At 35.3% G+C, this 24,462-nt stretch overlaps 1 protein-coding gene across 1 annotated transcript in view; it reads left to right on the plus strand.

Annotated features, from left to right (window-relative positions):
- The window catches only part of LOC124171523 (muscle calcium channel subunit alpha-1), a 287,447-nt gene that overhangs the window by 117,347 nt on the left and 145,638 nt on the right, over positions 1-24,462 (plus strand). The window contains exons 5-12 of the mRNA XM_046550696.1: positions 2,880-2,986; positions 3,092-3,244; positions 3,329-3,522; positions 8,814-8,917; positions 12,287-12,447; positions 12,544-12,646; positions 15,884-16,029; positions 17,346-17,419. Coding sequence (XP_046406652.1) covers positions 2,880-2,986; positions 3,092-3,244; positions 3,329-3,522; positions 8,814-8,917; positions 12,287-12,447; positions 12,544-12,646; positions 15,884-16,029; positions 17,346-17,419 — 1,042 coding nt within the window. The remainder of the gene's footprint in view (positions 1-2,879; positions 2,987-3,091; positions 3,245-3,328; positions 3,523-8,813; positions 8,918-12,286; positions 12,448-12,543; positions 12,647-15,883; positions 16,030-17,345; positions 17,420-24,462) is intronic.

Here is a 24,462-nt window from a genome sequence, read left to right on the forward strand (position 1 = left end):
AAGATACACATATCTCTTTGACAATCTCAGGAGCTTGAAAGCATGAATTAAAGTATTTATTGCTTACTCTTCATTGAGAATAGAAACATGCCTTAATGTGTAATGTGAGAGAGATAATGACAACGAGCCAATTTTTTGGGATCAGATGTCAGTAATATGATGATTTGAGTCCATCTCATAAAGCAATGATTAGAGGGGTGTGAATACAAGAACATTTACACATCTGTTTTTATATTGGCCTAAGGTTTGGATTACATGTTGAGAGGAACGTTAGTTGGTAATCATTACGTACGACTTAAGTGAATATGCTAACCTAAATATGCTATCATAAGACTATTGCCTATTTTGTACAACTCCACAAATTTTGGTTTGTGTGCAATTTTATACAATATCTTATCATTAATTCCTAGTACATAATAATTTCAGTTGTCTTACAGGTAATACATTTATTTCAGCACCACAAGTCTCACCTTGCATTTCATTTCAATTCCACAATAGTGGAATTTGTTTCAAAATTCAATAATGCTCTAATGTGGTGGACAATTTAATTTTGGCTTTCAAAACCACAGTTTATGCCATACCTTTTAGAGTGAGCAATTAAGTAACCAGAACTTAAACCACATTTTTAATAGTGAGCTACAATGAATACATTCCTCTTTAGATTTAAAGTTTCTTTGGTTTTTATTCATAGAAGGTGTGGATTTGAGGCATTACTCCTTATATATGTGTCTTGAGGTAACAAATGTCTTTCTATTTGAATGCATCAGCAAGATGATTGGAGAAACTGATGTCACCTCAAGAGGCATACACATTAAGGAATGTCCAAATGTCTCCTCTATTATGAACGAATTTGTTCTTACAGCCACATGCAAGAATCCATGTATGTTTATTTGTAGTACACTTATTTAAAAGTAGTTCAGTTCTTTCCAATTTTTACTGTTGGATGGGTAACCACAGGATTATTATATTTTTGAATTGTGGATTAGAAGGCAATACGGTATAAGGTAGATACTTATTAATGCTTTCTAAAATGATGGATGAATAATAAAAAGGACATGGATGTACCATATGGGATGAGGACAAGGTGTGTAAGCTGTCCCCCGTATAAATGTTATTTTTAATACATTTCATTCAGTCCCTCTTGGACAGGAATGGATATTAAGTCTTTACCCTGCCTAGTGTAAATCCTCACTACGTCCATGATTGAAGATGAGACTCTGAGGGGCTAGGTATATCTGTTAACAGTAAAAGAGTGTATGGTGATACTATGGGTTCATGTATATAGTAAGATTCCCATGGACTTGGCAGAGCATATGGTTCATGACTACCCATGTTACTGCTGTAAATTTTTATTTTTCACATTTTGTCATAGTGAAAGTCATAATTTTTTGCTGTATTTATGAGGAACTAATACCTTAAAATCTGTATTATGTAAAAAATAGGCAACAATGTAATGAGAAAACTCTCGTGGGCTGTATATTACAAACGCAAAATTTATTGGAAAAATATACTTAAAATAATGCACACTAAAGCCATATATAGAGCAGGATTTCAACGGACTTAATGATAAAAAATTTCAATCTAGTTAAATGCCAGAATGAATTTTTTATATGTTCTCACATTGTTTTCACAAAATAATTTGGCGATTGTGGCATTGGTATACAGCAAATTTATTTCTTGCTGTGATGAAAAAAAAATTTTATCTGTTGGCTTGTTTTTATCAAGATAATATGAAGGATTCTACATTATAATTCATCCATTACTGGGGTAAATTTTAGGAGTGTACTTACCTTATGTAATGGTTTAGTTAAATGCACTAAAATGAAATATTCCTGGAATTAACGTAATAAAAAGTAACTATTTTCTTTAATTTCCATTGAATAAATACATTTTAAAATGGTAGCAAATACCATCAACCTTTTTCCTTCATAATTTACCAGCAGTAATTAATAATTACACTCCATATTGTACTTTTATGATCATACCAACACAAAAGTTAACTTAATGGTATCAAAATGCCCCAATGCAAGTATCCTTTTGTTGGTAAAATTACTTCAGAAATAGATATTTTTGTCCATAACTGTCAGGGGACGAACATTTTAACTCTGGGCTCTTTCTGTGAAGGGAAAATGGATGGATAACTCTCCAGTATGCAATGACATTTATTTAGTGAATAATTGGGAATGAAATGGTTACCAAACCATCATATCATTTTAAAACCATATACATAATTTTATTTTGTCATTGACTGAGGAGCAAATGTCACTTAACTTCGATAAATCTCAAATTTATTTTAAAAACCTGGAAAACCTGGAATTACCACATTAGCAACATCAATTGAATGGAAATCATATCATATTAATCATTTGCTGAACGACAGAGAGGACTGAGCATTTGAAGGGACCAGATTTTTTTAGACACCATGGTGGGTATGTTTCAGTCATAAAGACAAGTGTTGATTTTATCATCTTTTGTAGGACCCAACATTGGTTGAGGAAAACTGACACTATAGCATGTGTGTTACTGAAAGTGGTTCCAATTCAGAAAGGTTTCACTGTATCAATCCTATCAAGAAATTTCATGTATTCAAAAGTCAAGCCCTGATTTGTAGTCAACATGAAGAGTTATGGATAATTAATCGGTGAAATGAAATTTTATAATATAGTGCCAACCAAACTTGGATTATACTCTTTAGTCAATGCAAATGAAAGACAGTGTTGTCACGAATATTATACAGATACATAAATTTAATTTGCTGTCTAAATTCATTTGCAAAAAATAAGTGTTCTTAAATTGTATTTAATATTAGTTGTATTGTATTTCTCCTGTTTAATTTTCAAACTTGAATTGATAATTATTTTTTATGCTTGGTATTTCAGAATTATTAGTACAGCATTATCGAATTTAATGAAAGAGGGTTTTGATGTCAAAGCTCTGCGTGCATTTCGTGTTCTAAGACCTCTACGTTTAGTGTCTGGGGTGCCAAGTAAGTGTGTGAGATCTGCCATTGATTGTTAAGTTTGACTTTTTTACATTTGATTTTTACATATTTGAAAACTGCCTTTTAATTCCAAAATCATTTGCTTATCAGGTCTCCAGGTTGTCTTGAACTCAATTCTCCGTGCCATGGTGCCTTTGTTACATATAGCTCTTTTAGTTTTGTTTGTTATCATTATTTACGCCATCATAGGATTGGAGCTGTTCTCAGGAAAACTGCACAAAACATGCTTCAACAATGCAACAGGTGTGTAAATCTTCTATTTTAATGATGTAACAGTTCTATTTGTATTTAATGGGGCTAAAACTTCACTATTAATCTATATTTCAGGTGAAATGATGGATGATCCCCATCCATGTGGAGAAGATGGTTTTCAGTGTGACAGTCTTAGTAAAAGTTTAGTGTGTAAAACATATTGGGCTGGTCCAAATTTTGGAATCACAAACTTTGATAACTTTGGCCTTTCAATGCTCACAGTGTTCCAGTGTGTTACGTTAGAAGGATGGACTGATGTTCTGTACAGTGTGAGTAAGGCTATTATTTTTTAATTTGGTTTTCAATTCATTGGAACATACTAAGTAGATAGTTGGTGGCACTTAGCGTTGAGTTTCCACTTTAATTTTAAAGTCAGTGGAGGTCATCAAATTGAACCGGATCTCAATCAATCCTGTTGCTCTTCACTTGAAGTGGCAAAAATATGGGCTTGCTTGTGTTCCTAGTTACAACTATCTTCACATATTTCTCTACATTGGATACAAACAACTTGGGCACCCATAAATTGATCCACAAGAGAAGTTGTAATCTAAGTGGTTAGAATGGATAAATAAGCAAGGTAGGAATTGACGAATCACTAAGAAAGATTTCTCTCTAAGTGTTTCCCAAGGGAACCAGATACAGTGAAACCTCATGATATTATTATTAGTGATATGGATGTGCTTACAGTGTCAGTTTTTCATCATTCAATCTAATTATCATACTAGAAACATATTTATTGATAGTGGAAGTAGAATTTCTATTCTTATGGTTGTATGGTGTTATGGAAATCCTTTATGGGTATCCTAAGTATTTTTTCTCAACATAATCCTGGACTCAACTGAATGCTGAATGTGGCACTCATCAGTCTGCATCTTAATGGTAATTTTTTCTCTATCTGTTTAGCTTTTCTGATCATTCAATGAATTTGTCATCCCCGACCCCTTCAATAGTGTGTATACCTCAGTTAATTTCAGATTTTCTTTTTGACTAGGTATGCATGGCATTTGTTGATGTTGAAATTCCTTAGTTATTTTATTTTTCATTGAATAGTTTTCTACATTTTGTATAGAGTTCATGTTTGGGTGAAGAGGGAACAATTACACAATCACTCCCTCTTGGATGATTGATTGATGCTTACTGTTACAAAGAAACTGCCCATAAAATGACATATAGTATAGGCTAGAAATATTTTCATAACTATGGGCCACATGTTGAACTTGTCATGGCTATTTTGGGATGCAGATACCCGTATTTTTTAAAGATACTTTTCTAATGAATAACGTATTTATAAAATTTTAGAAGTGAACTCTTAATAAATACACTCAACATTAAAATCACTAGCAAGCATTTGCTGATTCCATGTGGCTTTAAGATTGTTAACCCCAATATTTTAGTATCAATGAAATCATAATTAATGAATGCTAAGTCAGCATGTAAACTTAACCTGCATGAACTCAACCTAATCTTAAGTAACTGTATGTAACATACATATGAACTGAAGCTAGCTTAGTAGGTGATATTTCAGAGGATTGGAGCACATAATTGACAATCGTGGGTAAGGCTCTAGATATTCAATCACATAGCTAAATTAATGCAATATTAAAGCACGTATTTATGAAATGTTGAGAAACATTTGCTCAATCAAAAATCAACTCCTTAAGTTTATCTACAATTTGATAACCTAAACATTAAATTTCATGAGTGTGCATTTTGTATTTCATGTAAAAATATAGTTAACAGCAACCAAATGCACCAAGAACCACTTGTCCCCTGATGATGATGACCTATGTACCCAGGTCGAAGTATATTTTACTGTGAAAATTGCATATTATCATCATTTCGGTATAAATGTATGAATCCCATTTGATTTCTAAATATGTACTCCTCAGATTTTACATCAGTAATTCTTCAAAGATGTATTTCTTTTGCAAAATAAACTTGGTTTAAGAGGGCTGCTTAACAGATATTGATCGATAACTAGGAAAGGTTCTTTGCAGTTATGTGCACTTCATGAGGTAGTCAAGAGAAAGTATGTGCAGGGCACTTTTTTATCTTTGAGTAACAATTTTAAAATTCATGTCACTAAAAAATAATTGACAAGTTAACAAAGTTTAACTCATGGAGGTGACATAATTAGACTTTCAATTTCATCATAAAATAACCTGATGGTGTAATTTATTATAAATAAACTTAACTACGCGCATAAATTTTTTTGATTAAAAGGCAAAAAATAGGAGTGCACACTATGATTCCATTACAGATAAACAGAAATAGAAAAAATCAAGCACAAAAAATAAAACAAAAAATATTTAATCTGATCTCAAACTCCAGCTAAGCTCCATAGTGAAGGTCCTCAACCTCTGAGCTACTACTTCATGCTAATGCAGTGCCGTTGGAAATTATTTTCATTCCAGCATGTTTAAAGGCCCTTTTTGTGTAAACTATTGGCTATCTAATGCCACATGTGGGATGATTCCTGATTCACGAAGGGGTAAATTTAAATCGGCAAAGATTTTATAAAGTACAAGACCTGTCTCTTCCCCTAAGAGTTAATCATTTTTTCCACAGTCGTTACAAGGTAGGAAATCCCAATGGGTTAACATATAATATTCACACCAAGTTTCCCAGCATTAGTTTGTACTTCATTCGTTCAAGGAATATGGTACTACAATGATTTAACTATCATGAATTTCTTTTAAAAATTTAGAAATTAAATGAACTTTTCCTCCCAGTGAACCGTTCCTACAGCCATGAATATCCTACTAGAATATGTTCTTATACTTCAGCTCCCTCATTTACTTATTAATTTATTTCTATGAGTATGCACAGCCAGGGGTGCAGCTAAGAATTAAGGATTGGAGGTTATTAGGCACGACTTAAATTGGGGGTCGGGGGAATGGAATACCCGCCAGGGTAAGCGGAAGGTGCGGGGGCCCTCCCCCAGAAAATTTTAAGATAAATGGTTCAAAATGGTGAGTTTTATGGCTTTCTGAGGGATATCTTATTAACTTTACACTATTCTATCAGTAATATTAATCCAGTTAAGTAAAATGGATTAAACTTAAAAATTTCTCCGAGCTCTGGGGGGGGGGGGGGGTTCATCCCCCAAAATTGAATGTTCGAATTGTTCCATGTTATGGATAATATTTGACTATATAAGACAATGTGAAAATGGGTTCTTACAGAGTCACAAATGTGAGGGCTTAGTTTTTTAGCTATCCTGCAGGTTACAGGGGCAGAACTTGGAACCACATGATGGAATACTTAATAAAAGTGCATCAACCTCCATCTAAATTCTGACAAAACATTTGTCAAAACAGTATTTTATAATCATACATCAACTTCAAGTGCATGGATTGAGTAGTAGCCATTTTTTTGTAAAAAGAAATCTCTTCAGTCTGTGTTGGGGCACATTTTTGAGGGGTCAACTTCAACTAGGTGCAGAGTTGAGGTAAGACAATCTCTTGAACTAATTGACTACACACGTGCACACATTGGTGTAGAATAATCTCTCCCTCTAGCACAATGTTCACGACTATGAACCCAATTTTAAGTACTTATTTTCTGATTAATATATTATTGATGATATTCAAGTACATTAAGGATGAAATTTGAGTGAGAAATGGTATAACTGGTTCAGCACATTATCTAAAGGCCTGTTTACACGGTACATTAACACGTATGGGTTAATGTCTAAATGTATGAACGCGAGAATGAATGACAAAATGCACCGTGTAACCACCCAACTTGTGCAAATGTATGCACAGAAAATAGAACCTGTTCTAATTTGGTTCATGCATTCGTACATGTTCCGGTCCACAAAAATCATCCACGCAAGCGCACATTAACTCGTACGTGTTAATGTATCATGTAAACAGGCCTTAATGCTTCATTAGCAAGTAGGCTATATGATGTTGATTTTTAAACTGTGTGAAATATATTTAACTTTTTCCTCATGTTACTCAAGGGAATAGATTCTCCCGGTATTTTCCATCATCTTTTAACCCTCTGTCTGACTGGTAATTGTTACATTTGAAAAAATTAACTGTTACTCGTAATCTTTCTGAAAGTGATCATTACTTTCCCTTTACCACGGAACCAACTGGAGTATGCCAAGAACTTTGTGAATTCCTGTGCACACAACTCTGCCTAAGGGTCAACCAAAAGAAATGTGTTAAACTTGTATTTTAAGGAAACATTCATGCATGAGTCTCACCACCAGTTTTCAAAAGCTTTCATAAAAAGTGCTGTAACTGTACTTGTAGCCATAACTAGTTACTTTTTGAAATTGTTACTGGTACTTTTAATTGATAAAAAATTAAAGTAACTGTAACTGAGCCCAAAAACATTTTTTTGTACTCTATCCATCTCTTATCCATCAAAATGCCTTTTACAAAGAAAGCATTCATTTTTCAGAACTATCTAAAGACACGATTTTGGTGAGATTCTGGGTTCTCCTACTAGTTCATTCACTTAATGGGGCAACTGTTTTGAAAGCCATTCTGCTTCTGCCTTCAGGTTTAAGGATTGAATCATTTTCTGATTAATTTTCAATTAGTCTGACATTGTGGTGCATGCATGGAGTGAGACAGGAGATGAAATGGATTTGGAATGAAAATATACTGACCAAAAAGAGTGATTGCATACTATCCTGGACATATTGAGGAAGACTACCAAATCAGTCAAGTTGAAAATTACAATAGAGACGACAGTCATTTTTGTAGAAGTGTTATGATCAATAAGAATGTAGCAGCAAGACAACCAGCACCATGGAAAGGCAGTTAATATTCAAGTATTCTCACCAGAAGACAAAGTGGGATGACTTTTAAAACTGTTCTCCTCCAGCCACAGAGCCAGAAATTTGTTCAAGGGGGTAGGCTATGTATATTGCGAGTGAAGTCCATTTTAAGTGCTGAAAATGAACACACTCCATTGGTGCATAAGACACTTCATTTAGAGATTTAACCAAAATTGTAGAAAAATGCATTTGTATTCAAAACAAGTTTTTAAACATATGATCATTGTGTTTATTCAGTACCACAATATTTTTGGGAAAGATATTGAGAGATGCTTCAGCTGGTATAGCACTCTCCCTAGCTACATGCCTGCTCTCCTGATAAGTCAACAAATGTCATTGGAGAACTCAGAAACTCACAAAAGTAATGTATGTACTACAGTACAAAAACTCACGTAAGACCTAAAATAGACATGTTATCAATAAATTTTAAAATTCTTTTTCATTGTAAGGTCAAGTTCTGTAAAATGAAATTTTTATAAACATTAGGTACTAGATGTCCATAAACAAGCTCATATACAAAATTACATAATGAAATAATGAGCTGACGCAAAATATATGAAATATAATATGAACACGATGATTTAATTGTAATTAAAAAGTATGGCATCTGTTATTCTTCTCATAACTCCTACGCAGAAGTTAATTTTTTTTTAAATAATTTTCAACAGAAAATGAGTCCATTTTTTTCATGCATACATTCTTTACAATAAGGTCACCATGTAACTGAATGTAACCAAATTTTATTTGTTTTACTTCCTGCAGATTGAAGATGCGATGGGAAACAGTTGGCAGTGGATCTATTTTATTTCTATGGTTATTCTTGGAGCCTTTTTTGTTATGAACCTAATTCTTGGTGTTTTGAGTGGGTGAGTTGAGGCTGACTTTAATTTTTATTCCATAGTTACCTACCTATTATTAATATTTAAGGTACAGATCCCAAAGGATAATACTTCCTTTATTTTATGGTATAACCTACATCTTTCATATCTGTTACTACACAACTCTACTTACATTTTCTTATGAACAAGCGAAGTAAAGCATAGGAAGCATAAAGCATGAAATCATAGGAAAGTTCCCAGACACTCATAAACAGTGATATAGCTGTGCTGGCTGGAGTAAATAACTACTCTCATTATGACAACTGACATGGTGAGTTTAGTAATGACTCTAAACTAAAATTATGAGCCCGTGCCTCTTTCATATTTAATCCTAACTCACAAATCTAAATTTCTTTGGTGAGCCATTCTATATCAACTGCACCACAGCATTTAATCCACTGGCTGGTATTACATTCTTAAGTGATTTAGGTGAAGGGTATGCAACATATTGAATATTATTTACACAAAATAGCACACTGACAGGTTTTCCCTCAAAATGTCTAAGTACATCAAAATGCTGAAACTGTTGTAAAATGTTTTGCTGGAGTACTATATTTGAGATAAAAAGATATCCATCATAATGAAATAAATTGACACTGATTTCTCAAAATACCATTGATGCAACTTTTAATTGACTGGATGGAACACTAAAGAGCCCACAGAAATAATCTTGGTAAATAGTCTAAAACCTACAGCACAATCCTGCTTTTTTACTTCCGCTCTATTACGTAAATGACCTTAGGAATCAAATGACAAAACAACTTCATTTTCTTCCACAGATTTATTTTCTCGTAACATGTTTCAACCTCAAGAGGTCATTTTCAAGTACTTGGTAATGGTACTTGAAAATGACCTCTTGAGGTTTAAACATGTCATACAGAGAAAATAAATCTGCGGAAGAAAACGAAGTCGTATCATCATTTGAGAACTTCAACTTCCACAAAGTTGAGCCGGAAACCATTGAAAGACCTTAGGAAAGATTTTTTCCATGAAAGTCACGGTAGAGAATTATTGCTTAGATAGATGTGGAATTGAAAAAATTCAAGGAGTGTTATTGAAGGGAGCTGGTTTCTGGTTTTATCTTCCTTCATCCAACAATGAATAAAATGTAATTCTATACTTTTTGTGTAACTTTTTACGAGACAACTAGTTCCATTGAAGTGTATCATTCTTAAAAATAACAGTGCATTGAAACAGTAAGTCATTAGTTTCCATCCATGCACAACAAAAGCAAATTATTTCACTAAAAACTGACATAACTGCCCAGTCAACACAACAATTATGGCCACACTGTGGCCGAATAACCTGAGGCAACTATGGCTACGGCAAGTCACAGCTTGCCATATTATGGCCAGACTGTGGTTGCCATGCGGCAAGCCATCGTTTGGCTTGCCAAACATGCCCAAGTATGGCCACACTGTGGATCGTCTCAGGAATGCCACAGATTGGCAAACCAAACATATATTACAGTATATTACAGTTGCTATTGATACCGGTTAGTTGGTAAGTTATTAAATTGGAAGTTAGGTGATTCAATGGATATAAAGAAAGTGTATGATCTACACTTAAGCCACATTATGGCGGGCCACACTTTGGCCGGGGTCAAAACCATTATGGGGCCATAATCGCAACCCACTATGACCACAGTACAGCCACATTGTGGCTACAATTGTTGTGTTGACTGGGTGAAGTTTCACCGGGCAACATTCGCAATATCGCAAACTAGAGATAGGGTATACTTTAGGTAAGAGCTTGCGAAAGACAATCGGGAAGCCCTTGAAAATATTTGCGAAATAAGGGCGTCCCGACTGAATAATACTTTTCTGGAGCAAGGCTAAGTGGTAGCGAACCGTGATTTAACTTCTTAAAACTAATTTTTCCTACCTATGTGAGCACTTCGGTACACAATAAGAAAAACACGTACCCTGTTGGTGTCTTTCTGCGGTGGATAAACTTTTACTCGTATTTTCTGCATAATTTTCATTTCTTCTTCAGTTTTGGGTACACCCTGCGGATTCCGTATCGCACAACAAGAAAAAGCTAGATAAACAAAGGGAGTGCGAATAAGAGTTTCAATACCATACAACACTTACAAGACTGATTTTTATGTCAATTTTAAGCGGTTTTCAAAAATGTCCGCGACGCGGTGATGAGTGCAATGCGATCCTATTTTTCCAATATTTTGCTGAATAATGCTTGTTGTTGCGAGGAATAGAATTGAAAAGATAATGAATTTGATAGATTACATAATTTTGTTTATAAATTTTGACTTACACCCCTAATTATATCTTAATTCCCCGCGACTCGGATCACTTTGTCCGTTAGCGACGCGTGTGGTGACTTTCGTGGACACATTTAAATGCGCGGTGAGTGACTACACTTTGTGATGTATTGAGAATCCTCTTTTTTAACGTTCATGTAAACAAACATGGCGCGAGGTCTTCAAACTGGTGGTTTTATTTCGTAGTCACTTAGTTACGTGGTTGTACGGAAGTGATATAGTAATATTATGTCTTTCGTGTGCTCCTTCCTGAAAAGAGGTGTTTCCTCAACAACATGTGCTCTTTCTTGGGTGATACGGCTTTTGAAGTTAATCATTTTTGAGACTTTGTTTCCTCCCTAGAATGGAAAGCCGCTGCTGTTATTGTATGTCTTAACAAGTTTCCCGTATTTTATAGTAACCTTTGACTCTCTGTTCTAATTAAGACTTCTATCATATTTTGTTATACGCCATGAGATCTTCCTTTAATGTGAAAAATTTTTCTGGCCGGTCATAAGGCAGACCGGCCAAATATATCATGTCCAATTTGTCGTTTGCTATCATTCTGTGATTACTAAATGGCGTTAATTGTGTAGAGGTTGAGCGCCGATTATGATACGGAAAAGCAGTATCCTTATGTTCTCTGTTCGTTCCGTGCCTCGGTTTTCCGACTGCCTTTAGAACAACCAGCATTAATACACTGGCTAACAAGAAAAGGTTTGTGTAGCTGCATATTTAATGACTTGGTTTACGCGTCTAATTTATAAACTTAAGTGACCTTTTTAATGCTCGTCTTCATTTATAAACTTTAAATATATATATTCGGTGGGCATACTGTAAGAGAATACATGTACATAAATTTATTTGGTGGAATAATGTTGTACATTTGATGATGAATAACTCGCAAGAAAACCTCTGTGCATGAGGTGATGCATGGAAAGAATTCTATCAAATTTTTTCGAATATGTCTTAAATTTAGTTTGTGGAATTGAAACATTTCAGCCTATATATACGTACTGAGTGTTTCATTCTATTTTTTAAATTCTTTCTGTAATTCTGGACTAATAGCCTAATTTCTCCTTCTATTTATTGCACAGAGAATTTTCTAAAGAAAGAGAGAAAGCTAAGAATAGGGGGGAATTCCATAAGTTAAAAGAAAAGCAGCAAATAGAAGACGATTTACGTGGTTATTTAGATTGGATAACGCAGGCGGAGGATATTGAACCGGAGGGTGAAGACAGAGGCCAGGAAGGAAAATGTAAGTCTCATACCTGCATTGAATACTCACTATAGTTATCTGCTTTGAACTTTATTCTTTCTTAAAAATATTTTCATAATTTGTATCCTCTTGCAGCTAAAATGAATAATGAAATGGAATCAGCAGATAGAATAGATGATAATGAAGGAGAAATACAGCAGGAGTCCTGGTTTCGGAAGAAAAAGAAAGATTTTGACAGGTATGAACAGCAAATATTTGTTATTTTTACCGGTTGCATTGGAATATTACTAGGTGAAGAACAATCCACTCACAGGGCAGTATTACACACCTTCAATTTTTTCTTTCAATACAAGCTTTTAACATTTGTACAGTGCTGTGTTTACATTTATGAGCATCCATGTATGGTTCAGATATCAAGTACTAGGCTGGTGTAAAGCGGGTTTAAAAATTCATCACTGGAAGGATTAAAGGGCGTTTTCCATGGGGCACCTCATTGCGCCATCTGATGTATGTATGAAGGCACAATTAAAATTGTGTCATGCGAACAGGTGAATTGCTTGAACACACGTGTGGATGCGAGATGGCAAAATAGTCCCTGCTCTAATTCCAGGCTCGTATTTTGAAATTTCAACATGTTTTCAGTGCTAACCTGTGGCATCAACTGTTGGCCACCTCCTCCATATAACATACCATAGCTGTAAAGCAGCAGTGTCGTGAGGTGTTGTCTAGAGCTTGTCACCCTCCCCATTGCTTAGTGACTTTTTCTCTTGCCGACCACTGCATGTTTTCCCACTAATGGAGTATAGGTGAGGTAGGAGTTGGGGTAGGGCGAGGAAGATGGTGATAGTGAGTGTGCCACGAAGTGTTGCATGAGTAATGAGTGGCCAGTGGGTGTCACGGTGAGGAGGGGAAGGCATTCCATTCCAATATTATATTAGTTATATGCTTATTATTTCCTTCACCTCCGCGTAAGATAAGGACTAGGCAGCCAAGGGTTTGAATACCCAATTCTATTCCTATAATTTCTGACTGATGGTGAGTTGGAGAATGCGAGTCCCGGTTTTCATCATCTCGTCAGTTAATAGACCAGAAGCAGTTGCCTCAGCCACTGGAGGAACTCCTCATTCTATTGTCATATTTTTGTTTGCTTTGGAATAGTACTGTAACATCCTCTTCTTACATTCTCCTCCCTCTTCTCCCCTTTCAACAAACGTGTATAAAATGGAAATTATTCCTTGGCATTTCTTGTATGTGCCACTACTGCTGGGTCAGAAGAGGGTCAGTAGCCACCACTGACAAAAATGTCGTCAGCGCCCACGTCTGACTCCAACTCATTAATCGGAGAATGTATCACCCTGTTCTTCCATCACCCAACTTGTGTTGTAGGCATTTACGTAAGGATAGCCTGCTGTCTTATTATTTAACACATTCAATGCGGGCCCGATTTTCATGAACATCATCAGAATCGGCCTATAAAATAAGAAAGAAAAATAGAGAGTGGTTTTCGTGCTCCGTATCTCGGCTTGGACAGGACCATGTCAATTGACGTGCTCAGCTCTGAATGTGTTAAGAATAGCATTGTGGCTGAGAGCGACTGTGGGTGGGTGTGGTAAAACTTGGTGGAACGCCTCAGTGACCAAGTATGATAGTGACATTGTAGCTTCACCATGGCTCAGGTAGTTTTGGGCGGCGGAGAGCGGCAGGAGGCCAGTTGGCACTGCGTGAACTGGGACAGAGTGATCATTCGATTCTCACCATAAGTGTGGAGGTCTTGCAGGAAACTTGTGTGAGTACTGCCATGAGACGTTGGCAGTGGCATAACCAGGATTTTCGTTTGGGGGGGGGGGTCGAAAACTATGAAGGTCTGGGGGAAAATTTTTTAAAACAGGTAGTATAGGGTTTGAAACTAATTTTAACACTTTTTACTGTCAAAAAACTTTACTAAATTCTTGGCATTTCAATATTTTGTTTACTTTTATGATGAAGCAAAGTAATTGTGTTTTTACAATTAGGGGAGGGGGATGTCCGGACCCCATAGGCCCCCTAGCTACACCACTGGCCTCACTGCTTCATAGATGGTTATATGTATTTTCATTGGCAGCTACTAGAGAGGTTGAGAGAGAACCCTGGTAACTTCTGCATTGTTGAGCAAATATTTCTTGCCATCTCCTTAGAAAAAACTAAGTTTGTTAATGCTGCACTCCACACAATCTGGGCACCAGTTAGCAGAGTCAATGCAGGGAGGTTTTTCAGACAATACAATCTAGTTGTGACTGACAGATGCAACCAGCTGAAGGAAGAAATTATTGAAACTTATTCTATGTTGATGCTCCACTATTGAAAGTGATATTTAGGCTACCAATCTCTTATTTTATTATTTACTAGATATCTTATTCCATTATTTATTATTGTTGTACCCCATAATTATTTAAACTATTCCATATTTTGTCAAATAACTGTGTTTCACCTCATTTTGTCTTCATCTACTAATGATACATTATGAAAATAAAGAAAAAAATGATGCTACAAAATGCTATAAACTCTAATTGGAAGTACTGTAAAATTAAAATGAAAGTGCTATGTATTTACACGTACCTCTAATAATGATGCAGCAGCATTAAATTACATTGTTCAAATAAAAATTCAGGGTACATTGCTAAGTTTCTTTACACATTTGTCAGAATGTTCCACAATATTTTGTCAGACCTAACTGAATCTATTGCTTTGGAATCTCGTTGATACTCATAACACCTCAGCTAAATCACCTCATCATGTCTTAGCTTGCCTGAATGTCACCAACCTACCTCCTCTGTCAGCTGAAAGAGGCAGGCTTCTAATGAAAGCAGCTGTGCAACTGCTCAGCAAAACCTTGCTGGGTATGCTCATGAGAATGCCATTGATATGTTTGATTTGAATCTACACACCACTCATGTAAAGAACTTGACGTTAATGTTAATGAATCATTTACCGCACTAGTGGGATCATAAGCACAGTACTTCCATGCTGTCGTATCAAATATGATGACATCAGTTGTGTTGTATGAAATTCCATGGAATGGTTAGTTGCTGTTATAGAATAATCATTGAAATATGTCCCTATTGATCTGGACGAGACGCATGCATCCAGTAATATATAGCTGATGAAAATTCCACTAAGATGTATGATAACTCAAATGAGATTTTGTGAATGAAAATTGGGGCAAAGGTAACTCTTCTAGTATAGAATATACATACATAAAAACAAAGGTGCTGAGCCCGAAAAGTAAAGTTTAGCTTATGGGAATGATATTAATAAAAATTCTCACAATTACCTAGTTTCCTCTAGAGTCTGTCCAAAACTATGGGTTGGCATGATCCTAGAGGAAAAAGGTACATTTTACTTTTAATTATGCTGAGACTTCACTCTTCTCTCCTAAAAATATTGTTAGGTGCAGATATGATTTAAAAGTAGCCAAAATCTAGCTTTTATTTTTCAGAATAAATCGTCGCATGAGAAGGGCGTGTAGGAAAGCTGTAAAGTCACAAGCCTTTTACTGGCTTATAATAATTCTTGTGTTCCTCAATACGGGTGTTTTAGCCACGGAACATTACAAGCAACCTGTGTGGCTTGATCATTTTCAAGGTAAGATATGAATTGCATATATAAAATATAAGGCATGTACAAAATTAAATTAGATTTTTGTGGCAACCAAACATGTTGCCTCATGTACAACGCTTTTATTTGTCATAAGTCAGGAGTCTCATTTATGTTTAAAGGAAACAACAGTTGAGCTTATTACTAGAATTGAATGTTATCACTGTCTGTGCGGAAAGTATTTGCACTTGAGTTAGGAAATAAATTATAGCAGGTTGAAAAGGTACACAGGAAAACTGATTGTATAATGTTTCTTATTCTCATTTGTGTTGTGTGCTGAAATACCATTTAGGAAACACATTTTACATAATCTTTTTGGTTTAGTGAGCCTAGTGCAGAGTTTTATACTTCTCATATCGGGAATAAGTTATCCTACCAAAATTGGTTTATTGGTCTGTTGTCTATTGGTTTGTCCACTATTTGGCTTTAAATTTTATACTGTTTAGACTTAAACCGTTGCGCAACAGAGTTGTCATTTTTTATGCATAGAAGGTTGCTTATTAAACCTGGAATTAATGACATTTTATTCTTGAAAGTATCATTATCCACATGCTGGACCATTTCCAATAAGTAATCATCCATGTTATCAATAAAAGTGTCATATTTACATTTACATGTATTTTTACTGATTGATGTGACTTCCCAGATGTGAATCATTAATAGATAATTGTAAACAAGTGGTGCAGATTAGCCTTCCTCAGGGTGTCAGACAGTCAGCTGCCTTCACAGTTAGCTTATAGCAACTACTTGTGGAGTATGGCAGCATCGCGGGGATTATATTCAGTTAGTACCCTAGGATGGCTTGTTGGCAATATGTGTATCGATTGATGGCCTGTGTTGTTATAGAAAGATTTGTTTCCTAGTTAGGAATCATCATTGTCAGCATTTTGGTGGAGTGCTATTTCAAAATTAGTATAGTATCAAAATCAGTAATTTCCGTAATAAATGAAATAATGCGATTTTCTAATATATCATGGTTTTCTACCAAAGGGCTATGTAGTTTTATGAGCAATTATTGTTCTGCATCACTCATGTGAACTATTAAAATGAATACATAAAATTGATGGCTAGCTTTACACAAAATTGATTGAGGAAAATTATGATGTAATTATCGTTTGTCTTTTCATTTTTCTCCTAACTAAGTGCAAATAATTTCTGTAGTTGCAGTAGAATAAGTCATCCTTTATTATTCAATTCCTATTCATGCAATAATTAGAAATTAGTTTTGAAACCCTAAAGATATTTAATGTGCATTACATTCTCTACTGTCATCTTTTAATTAACCTGCTAATTTATGTTTTCAGAAGTAACAAATCTCTTCTTTGTGGCGTTATTTTCCATGGAGATGTTGTTAAAAATGTACAGTTTAGGATTTCAGGTAAATTGAAAAACTTTTTAGTACCTAACTATTTTAACAAATTTATATATTTAAACTGCATGTGTGTATGGTGATCACTGTATGTTTGAATCTTTATTGGAATGCTTTATTATTTGCATGCTTGTTTACTATTGTATTAGATTAGTTTTTCTATGTTTTCAAAATCTATATTATCATTATTTTACTTTTTATTCATGCATCTCAAAGGTTTAACCAGTAAAAGGTATGAGATGGAGCCTAGTAACTTTTGTTACCAATGTTATTATGGATTTTGGACTCAGAAATTTTTGAAAATTTTCTTATTACAATGTAGACGTTGGAATTTGAACGCTTAAAACAAAGAAGAGGCATTTTCCCAATGAAGTAACTCACATGGAATGAAGATTTAGACTAAAGTTATCTAATTTCTTGTTTGCAAGAAGTAGTAATACTGGAATAGCCAGTCTTTCTTAGTCATTTTGAAGAAGTGGATAATTTGAATTTTGGTTAAAATATGAGCAGCAAATTCTTCTTCAGCAACTGTAATGGATGCATTTAATTTTATGCAGCGTTATGTGATGAGATTATTCCCATAAAAATCCAAATTTTATTTCTCAATTGCTATTAATACTTTTTGTGGCTTTTTAAATGGTGGTTTGAATTCAAGATGTGATTAAACTGGGATCCTTTTTTCTTTTCATCCAATTAAAATTACTAATCCTAGCCCTTGTCATTGACATTGAATCTAAATTATTAATTTATCCTTCGACTTTTTAAATAATACCTTCTCTCTCCCTGGTGATCTACTAAAATTAAGTCTTTGCTGAGTCTTCTATCTTGTTTAATTATTTATTGTCCACTACTAGAAAGTGTAACCAATGACACTGCTATTTGATTCTCCATCCATGGATTTAATTGAATTCAACAGTCTCATGCTTATATGGGGAACACAAATGTATGGATCATGAGCATCCTGTAATTTTGTATTAAGACTAATAATGAAAGTGTGATGGATTTTATGTCCTGGAGAAGTGTTAATTGTTTTAACCCTCTGGAACCAACTTGGAGTTAAAGTAGAACTCGCGTGGCTGTGAAGTGGCTGCATGAAAAACATTACTTTTATTCTGCTACTACTTAAATGTTTCATAACTATTTGGTAATGTAAAGCTATAACAAAGATTAAAATACTAGGTCGTGAAAAAAACATTGAATGCAAGAAATAATACGTCGGATCGCGATCTGAACTAAGAAAGAAATGAATTCAACTTTGGGAAAATTTAGCATATATACATCCAGAATTACCTTGCTCCTTAAAAAAAATAAAATGGAGCATAAGGTTTATGTTAGAAAATCTATATAAAAATTAGGTATAGTCAAATTGGATACCTCGGATCCAAATATCTGCAGATAGCGCCCTTCATTGGATAATTCGGATCCAAATTTGCTGGAAACATCGTATCTGGATTTGAAATTTTAAATCTATGCTTCAGTGAATGAAGCGTCCCATACAAGGAAGTGGGAAGAGTTCCAATCCTATCTTTGTACACGCCGTTGCACTGCGATGCTTATCCTACTCATGAACCATTTTGTTTAAAAGCTCTCGTAGGGGTTACGCAACAGCATTTCAGCCTTGCAAATTTTTATGGCAAAATAGGACAGGCACATAGTGTGACTCTTACAAAGAGATTGAACAACCATCAGGAGAATCTCAATGCCATAGGACAACAAACACATCAAAAGGCACTACGTCGCAGATGAAAAAAAAGACACCGTCGGCCCTCCATCACCCCATGCCTCTGATATTTTTTCCTTTCCGAGACCACACAGTCCATAAATCATTATCTTTGAAGAAAAATATCAAGTTACGCAAGAACAATGGAAGCATGTTTCATCCCTACCCAATCTCACTCATTGGCCTTTTTCATCTTACCTGCTTCAATTCTCCGTTTCTGGAGAACAAATGCTAGGTGAGTGACTTACTGGGCCCAAAGACATCTCGATAGTTTTCGGCAATTGGAAGGCGTGTACGAGATTCAAAAATTGCGTTGCATTTCTAACATCTTTAGGTTTTTTAAGCTCAAATTGATTAAAACAAAGGTTTTTTTTTTTGATATAACAAGACCATACCAATTTTCAGCATTGCCCAAACAGCACAATTTTCAAAGAAACAGGCATGGCATCAGTATTGTCAAACAAGAAGATACGGCCTCGAAATCCTAATTGTATACATCACACAGGTCACCCAGCTTCGCTTTGAAGGCAACGACATCACAAATCAGTAAGATCTGACATGGTCATCCTTGACTCCCTCAGTTGTTGCCTTATTACTTGAAAGACAGGGGAAGCGTGCTCTTTCCCCTAACCTATCCTTTTCACACTTCTGTTGCCAACCCCATCCTCTTGCTGAGAGGTCATCTAGTTCTGTTTCCGCAACTCATCGCATGTGACCCTAATGTTGTTCTAAACATTGTTAATTGTGTTGCAGATTGCACAGTTGCAATTTAATTCTATGATATACAGATAGAAATGTCTTTCATTGAGCAGAAACATTTTCATTGATATAAAGAGAATCATATGCGTGCACTGTGGCATGAAACTATCTGGAGGAAGTGCAAAATCCACCTCACTGCAACTGAATAATTTGCAGGTGAGACACAAGTCAGTATGCTATGAGAAAGTGACAAATTTCTGTGGAAACTTATGTGAGGAATATTAAAATTCAGTCATTGGTTTATGCGAAGATTGAAACCTATTTTCATTTCCAAATGCAAGCGTAACAGTTTAGATCCTGAGCATGTAAAGATTTATCATTTTTTTTAAATAATTTGAAAGCTTATAAATATGATTTTTAATCAGGAAAAATATTAAAATGTGTATGTAAATCTAAAAAGTATTCCTTTGATTGTATGTGCCTAGAAGAAACCTGAATAATTAATTCGTTTTAGAACAGGAATTTGAAAATGTATTTGAATCCGAAAATATCCAAAGATCTGGCTCTGAAATCAAGGATTCGATCTGGATCGAAGTCCAAAAAAAATCCTGGATCCGTCCATCCCTAATAAAAATTAAATAATCTCATGCAGCTCCATCCAGTCCTGGCAAAATTCTGAGTATTTTCAGCGTTTGTTTTTTGTGAAGCAGTGGCTGTACATGTAGAATCATCCACCCATATAGTTTTCTATTTCAAAAATTCTCGTGTGATTTTGTGGTCGTCTGTCATATGCTGGGCCCGCGCTGTATAAACAAAAAAAATCTTGAGACAGGGGGCATCTGATGCCAATAAAAAATACTAGTTGTACAGGTCTTACCTTCACTGTATCCTACAATTAGAAATGTGGAATGCTGCTAGAACTTCAAGAAAAAATAATTAGATGGTTCTTACATGACTGTCGCGCGCATGGGTTCCAGAGAGTTAAAGAAATCTCACTTGAAAAGTGATATGAATGTTTTTCAGTGATACTGCCGTATCCATGAATACTGATAAAAAACACTTGCTCTTGTTTGCAGCCTACCTATATGATTAGATTGTTCAGATTATCATTGATAGACTACATTTTTCATCTGCCCGTATTTCTATGAAATCTATGTTTGCATGTTCTCTATGTATGTTTTTTTTCATGCCACAAAGGAATAGTCTTTTTTTAACAGATAGAGCATCATTTTTGTCTTGTTGAGATTGATACCTGTACATTGAACTGATCAGCTTAGTTGGGATTAACACTTGATAGACATATGTTTGAAATGGATTGTAAAAATGTAGTTGACTTTTTAATTGATGTTCAAGTTTTATGAGCATTATTTTTTTAATTTACATGTTTAAAAGTATCCATTAGTATATCATAATGGACTTTGGTTAGTTTTATTTATAAATTTTGCTCAATGTCAACCTGCCGAAATTGAGGACCACAGTCTGGACAATATGTCGATACCTCCACTGCAAAAACACTCAACAATCGCCCACCAAATCAAATCCGCTCATCTAGTAGCCCAACAATACAAATCCGCTCCGCTGGTAGTGTCCAGAGCATAAACGCTCATCTCCTATACTCCAAGCTTGTATGTTAGCATTTACGCTCCTGCTACCGCCAGCTGAGTGGATTCGTATTGTTGGGCTACTAGATGAGCGCATTTGATTTGGTGGGCGATTTTTGAGAGTTTTTGCAATGGAGGTATCAATGTAGTCCCATGGGAAAATGCAATGGCTTTTCAAAATGCAGTGAGTATGTCTAGGCTAATACTTCCTAATGAAGAGGGGTTGATTTTAGTGGAAATTGAAATTGGTGCCTCAAAATGGGGAAACTCAGCTATGTGAAGACTATGTCCACCGGGGCAAGTATGTGTGTCATTAAAACTTCAACTTATTTCACTGAATGTAATGTATAAAAGCACATTAGGGTCATGTATGTTCATTATTAGGTATTAAGTTTGGGAAAAGATGGTTGCCTGAGAGCTTGCAGAGCAAAGGAAAAGATTTTCTTTATAGAGGAAAAGTTTTACTTACTAAAGTAACTATTGGTTAAAATGGGTGAGTTCATGTAAACCTTACTCAACCTCATCATGGTGTTCACAAGATATCTACAAGATTCTTATAATGCCCTTTCACATCCTTGAGGCTTGGTGGACCTCAGAAGGCATGAAGTATGAAATCAAGCATATGCATGTGTGATGATTTGATATAGTTTTCATTTATAAATATAAATCTTTGACTCTATGTATTGTCCTTGTAAATTGTAGAATTTTGAATATTTTGCATAATTTTTCTATTTTTGCAGAATAATAATGTTACAATTTCGCAATATTTATTGGCTGCATTGGGAAACTGAAATCAAACTTTGACCTTGTTTGTGATTACAAAGTTTCTTGCAAATAAAACTTTATGAGTACCTTAACGTATAATTTTCAAAGGGACGAGAGAAAATAATTCATTATATGAGAATTTGTTTTAATGTTGTGGGCTTCCTCATAGATCAATATGTTAATATTTTTTGTGACTTTCTCAACTCTGCTGATCAGTTGGAAAAATGAACTTCAAGGAATGATACAAGTATCCATTCTTTCACTTCGCTGTCTTCTTAGGAATAACATTAAGCTGCTGAATGTATTTTTGTGTGTTTAAATTTCCTGAAGCCATGATGAAAATTCTCCCATTTGTTTACCCTCTCTTGGAACTCATCATAAGGTCACAATGGGCTCACTGCCCATAACTTCCTGAAACATTGGGGAATTTATTTCACTTTTTCTTTGTTTTCATGGAGAACTAATTTCTCTGTGATTTCTAAAACCTTATCACCTTATGCTTTCATCTAATTGCTCTGAAATATGCATTTATGCAGTTATTAATGCAGTAATGAACTTAGGTTATACTTTTAATGTTGATTATTATTTCAACAAATATTTGTTTCATATTTGTGTTATGGAGCACATTTTTAATGTCCAAGAAGATCACATCAAATGTAGAATGTGCTAGTCAAGACCTTTCATGCTGCAGTAAGGTGTTTTTGCATAGAAAAATAATCTTCAGCTGCTAATTCATATGTGCAGGCCTCAGTACAACTTCATGATATTTTTTTTGCATTTTCCTTTCAGAGACTTATAATCCGATCAAATTTTAGCTGTCTACTTTCATTTGTGCTCTCTATTTCAACTTTTCACTTGCAGTGTTTGATAGTTTTGCTTAGTGAATGGATGAGTTGGTCGGTTTTGAAATGAACTATTTCAAAAATACTCTTTCTTTGAAACAGTCCTTCATATATCTTTGACAATTGATTTGTATAAACATAGATTGTTACTTAATATCTGTGCAAAAGCTCAAATCATTTTATGCTAGAATGAATAAGTTCTGTTGGGAAAAGATTAGAGATGGGTTGGTTCTGATACCTGGTTCTCGGTACTGCCAGTTCTTGGCCTGTGGAACCAGTATCGAGGACCGATCGCATAAAGTCGGAACTTTGGAATGGGCTCTAAACAGTTGCAAGGATTTGAATTTGGCACCCAAAGTCGAAATGGTGTGCAGCATATTCAAGGCCAAAAAGTGAAAAAAAGATAAGAAAAATGCATGTATTACTTTCTGATTGCATGGCGTCCATGTTTTTTTCTTTTGAGAGTTGCTCGCTAAAACATGCATTTACGGGTTCCTCAGGTTGTCGCTCTCGTCACCATTGTAACATTTCAATAGCTGCGGCCACTTTCAGACGAGCTGACTTTTTGCCTGCCGCCATCCACGGCACGGCGCCGTTCTTTCTACTTTCCATAGGTCTCTATGGATGTCTTCAAATGAGTCGAATCTGGCTGTTGATGGCCTGGTGCCCATTTCAATTTGGCCCGGCAATACACTGTATGTGGCGTGAAATTCATACAATGCTACATTGAGGCCGCTTTTAAGACAAAACGACTTTTGCCGGCCGCCGTTCTCATGAAATTCAGGTGGCTTTCAGACGAGACGACTCTCTGCATTGCCGTGTGCTGTATCATTAGCGGCGGCCGGCGGAAAATCGTTTCGTCTCAAAGTGGTATCACGATTGAATCATGAACATAAACAGTTATTCTTTGACTTACGAACAAGATGCATTCCGAGAGCTTGTTCGTAAGTTGATAAACCTATGTAAGGCATCGGAAAGTGTGGTTATCCTGCAGAATGCAACGCCGCATTACAATTTTGCAATAGGTCACAGCCGCTCAGTTTATCCATGGTGTCGCCGTACCGGCACGTTGAGCAGATGATTGTTGAGGTTATAAGAAGTGTGACTGTGAAGCATCGGAATAAGTTGTCAATTAAAGTTACAATTTAAGCTACTTCGCAGAATTCAGAATATATTTTGAACTGACTCGCAAGTGACAACAAATTAACGGATGATGTTGTCAGAAGTTGGAGGAGTTTCACTATTGATCCTGATGCTATGCAGTATGTAAACTGTGCTCCTAGCATATTAACGTGGCCCTTCAAAATCAACATTGACCACTACTGTTTTCAGTGAACACCTGTTCAGTACTGCAGGCAATATTTCTGCCCAAAAAAGAATAGATTAGGCCCACATGGGGTAAAAATTCAAAATTATGGAGGCTAT

The sequence above is a fragment of the Ischnura elegans genome, chromosome X (genome assembly GCF_921293095.1).
Source record: "Ischnura elegans chromosome X, ioIscEleg1.1, whole genome shotgun sequence".
Lineage (NCBI taxonomy): Eukaryota > Metazoa > Arthropoda > Insecta > Odonata > Coenagrionidae > Ischnura > Ischnura elegans.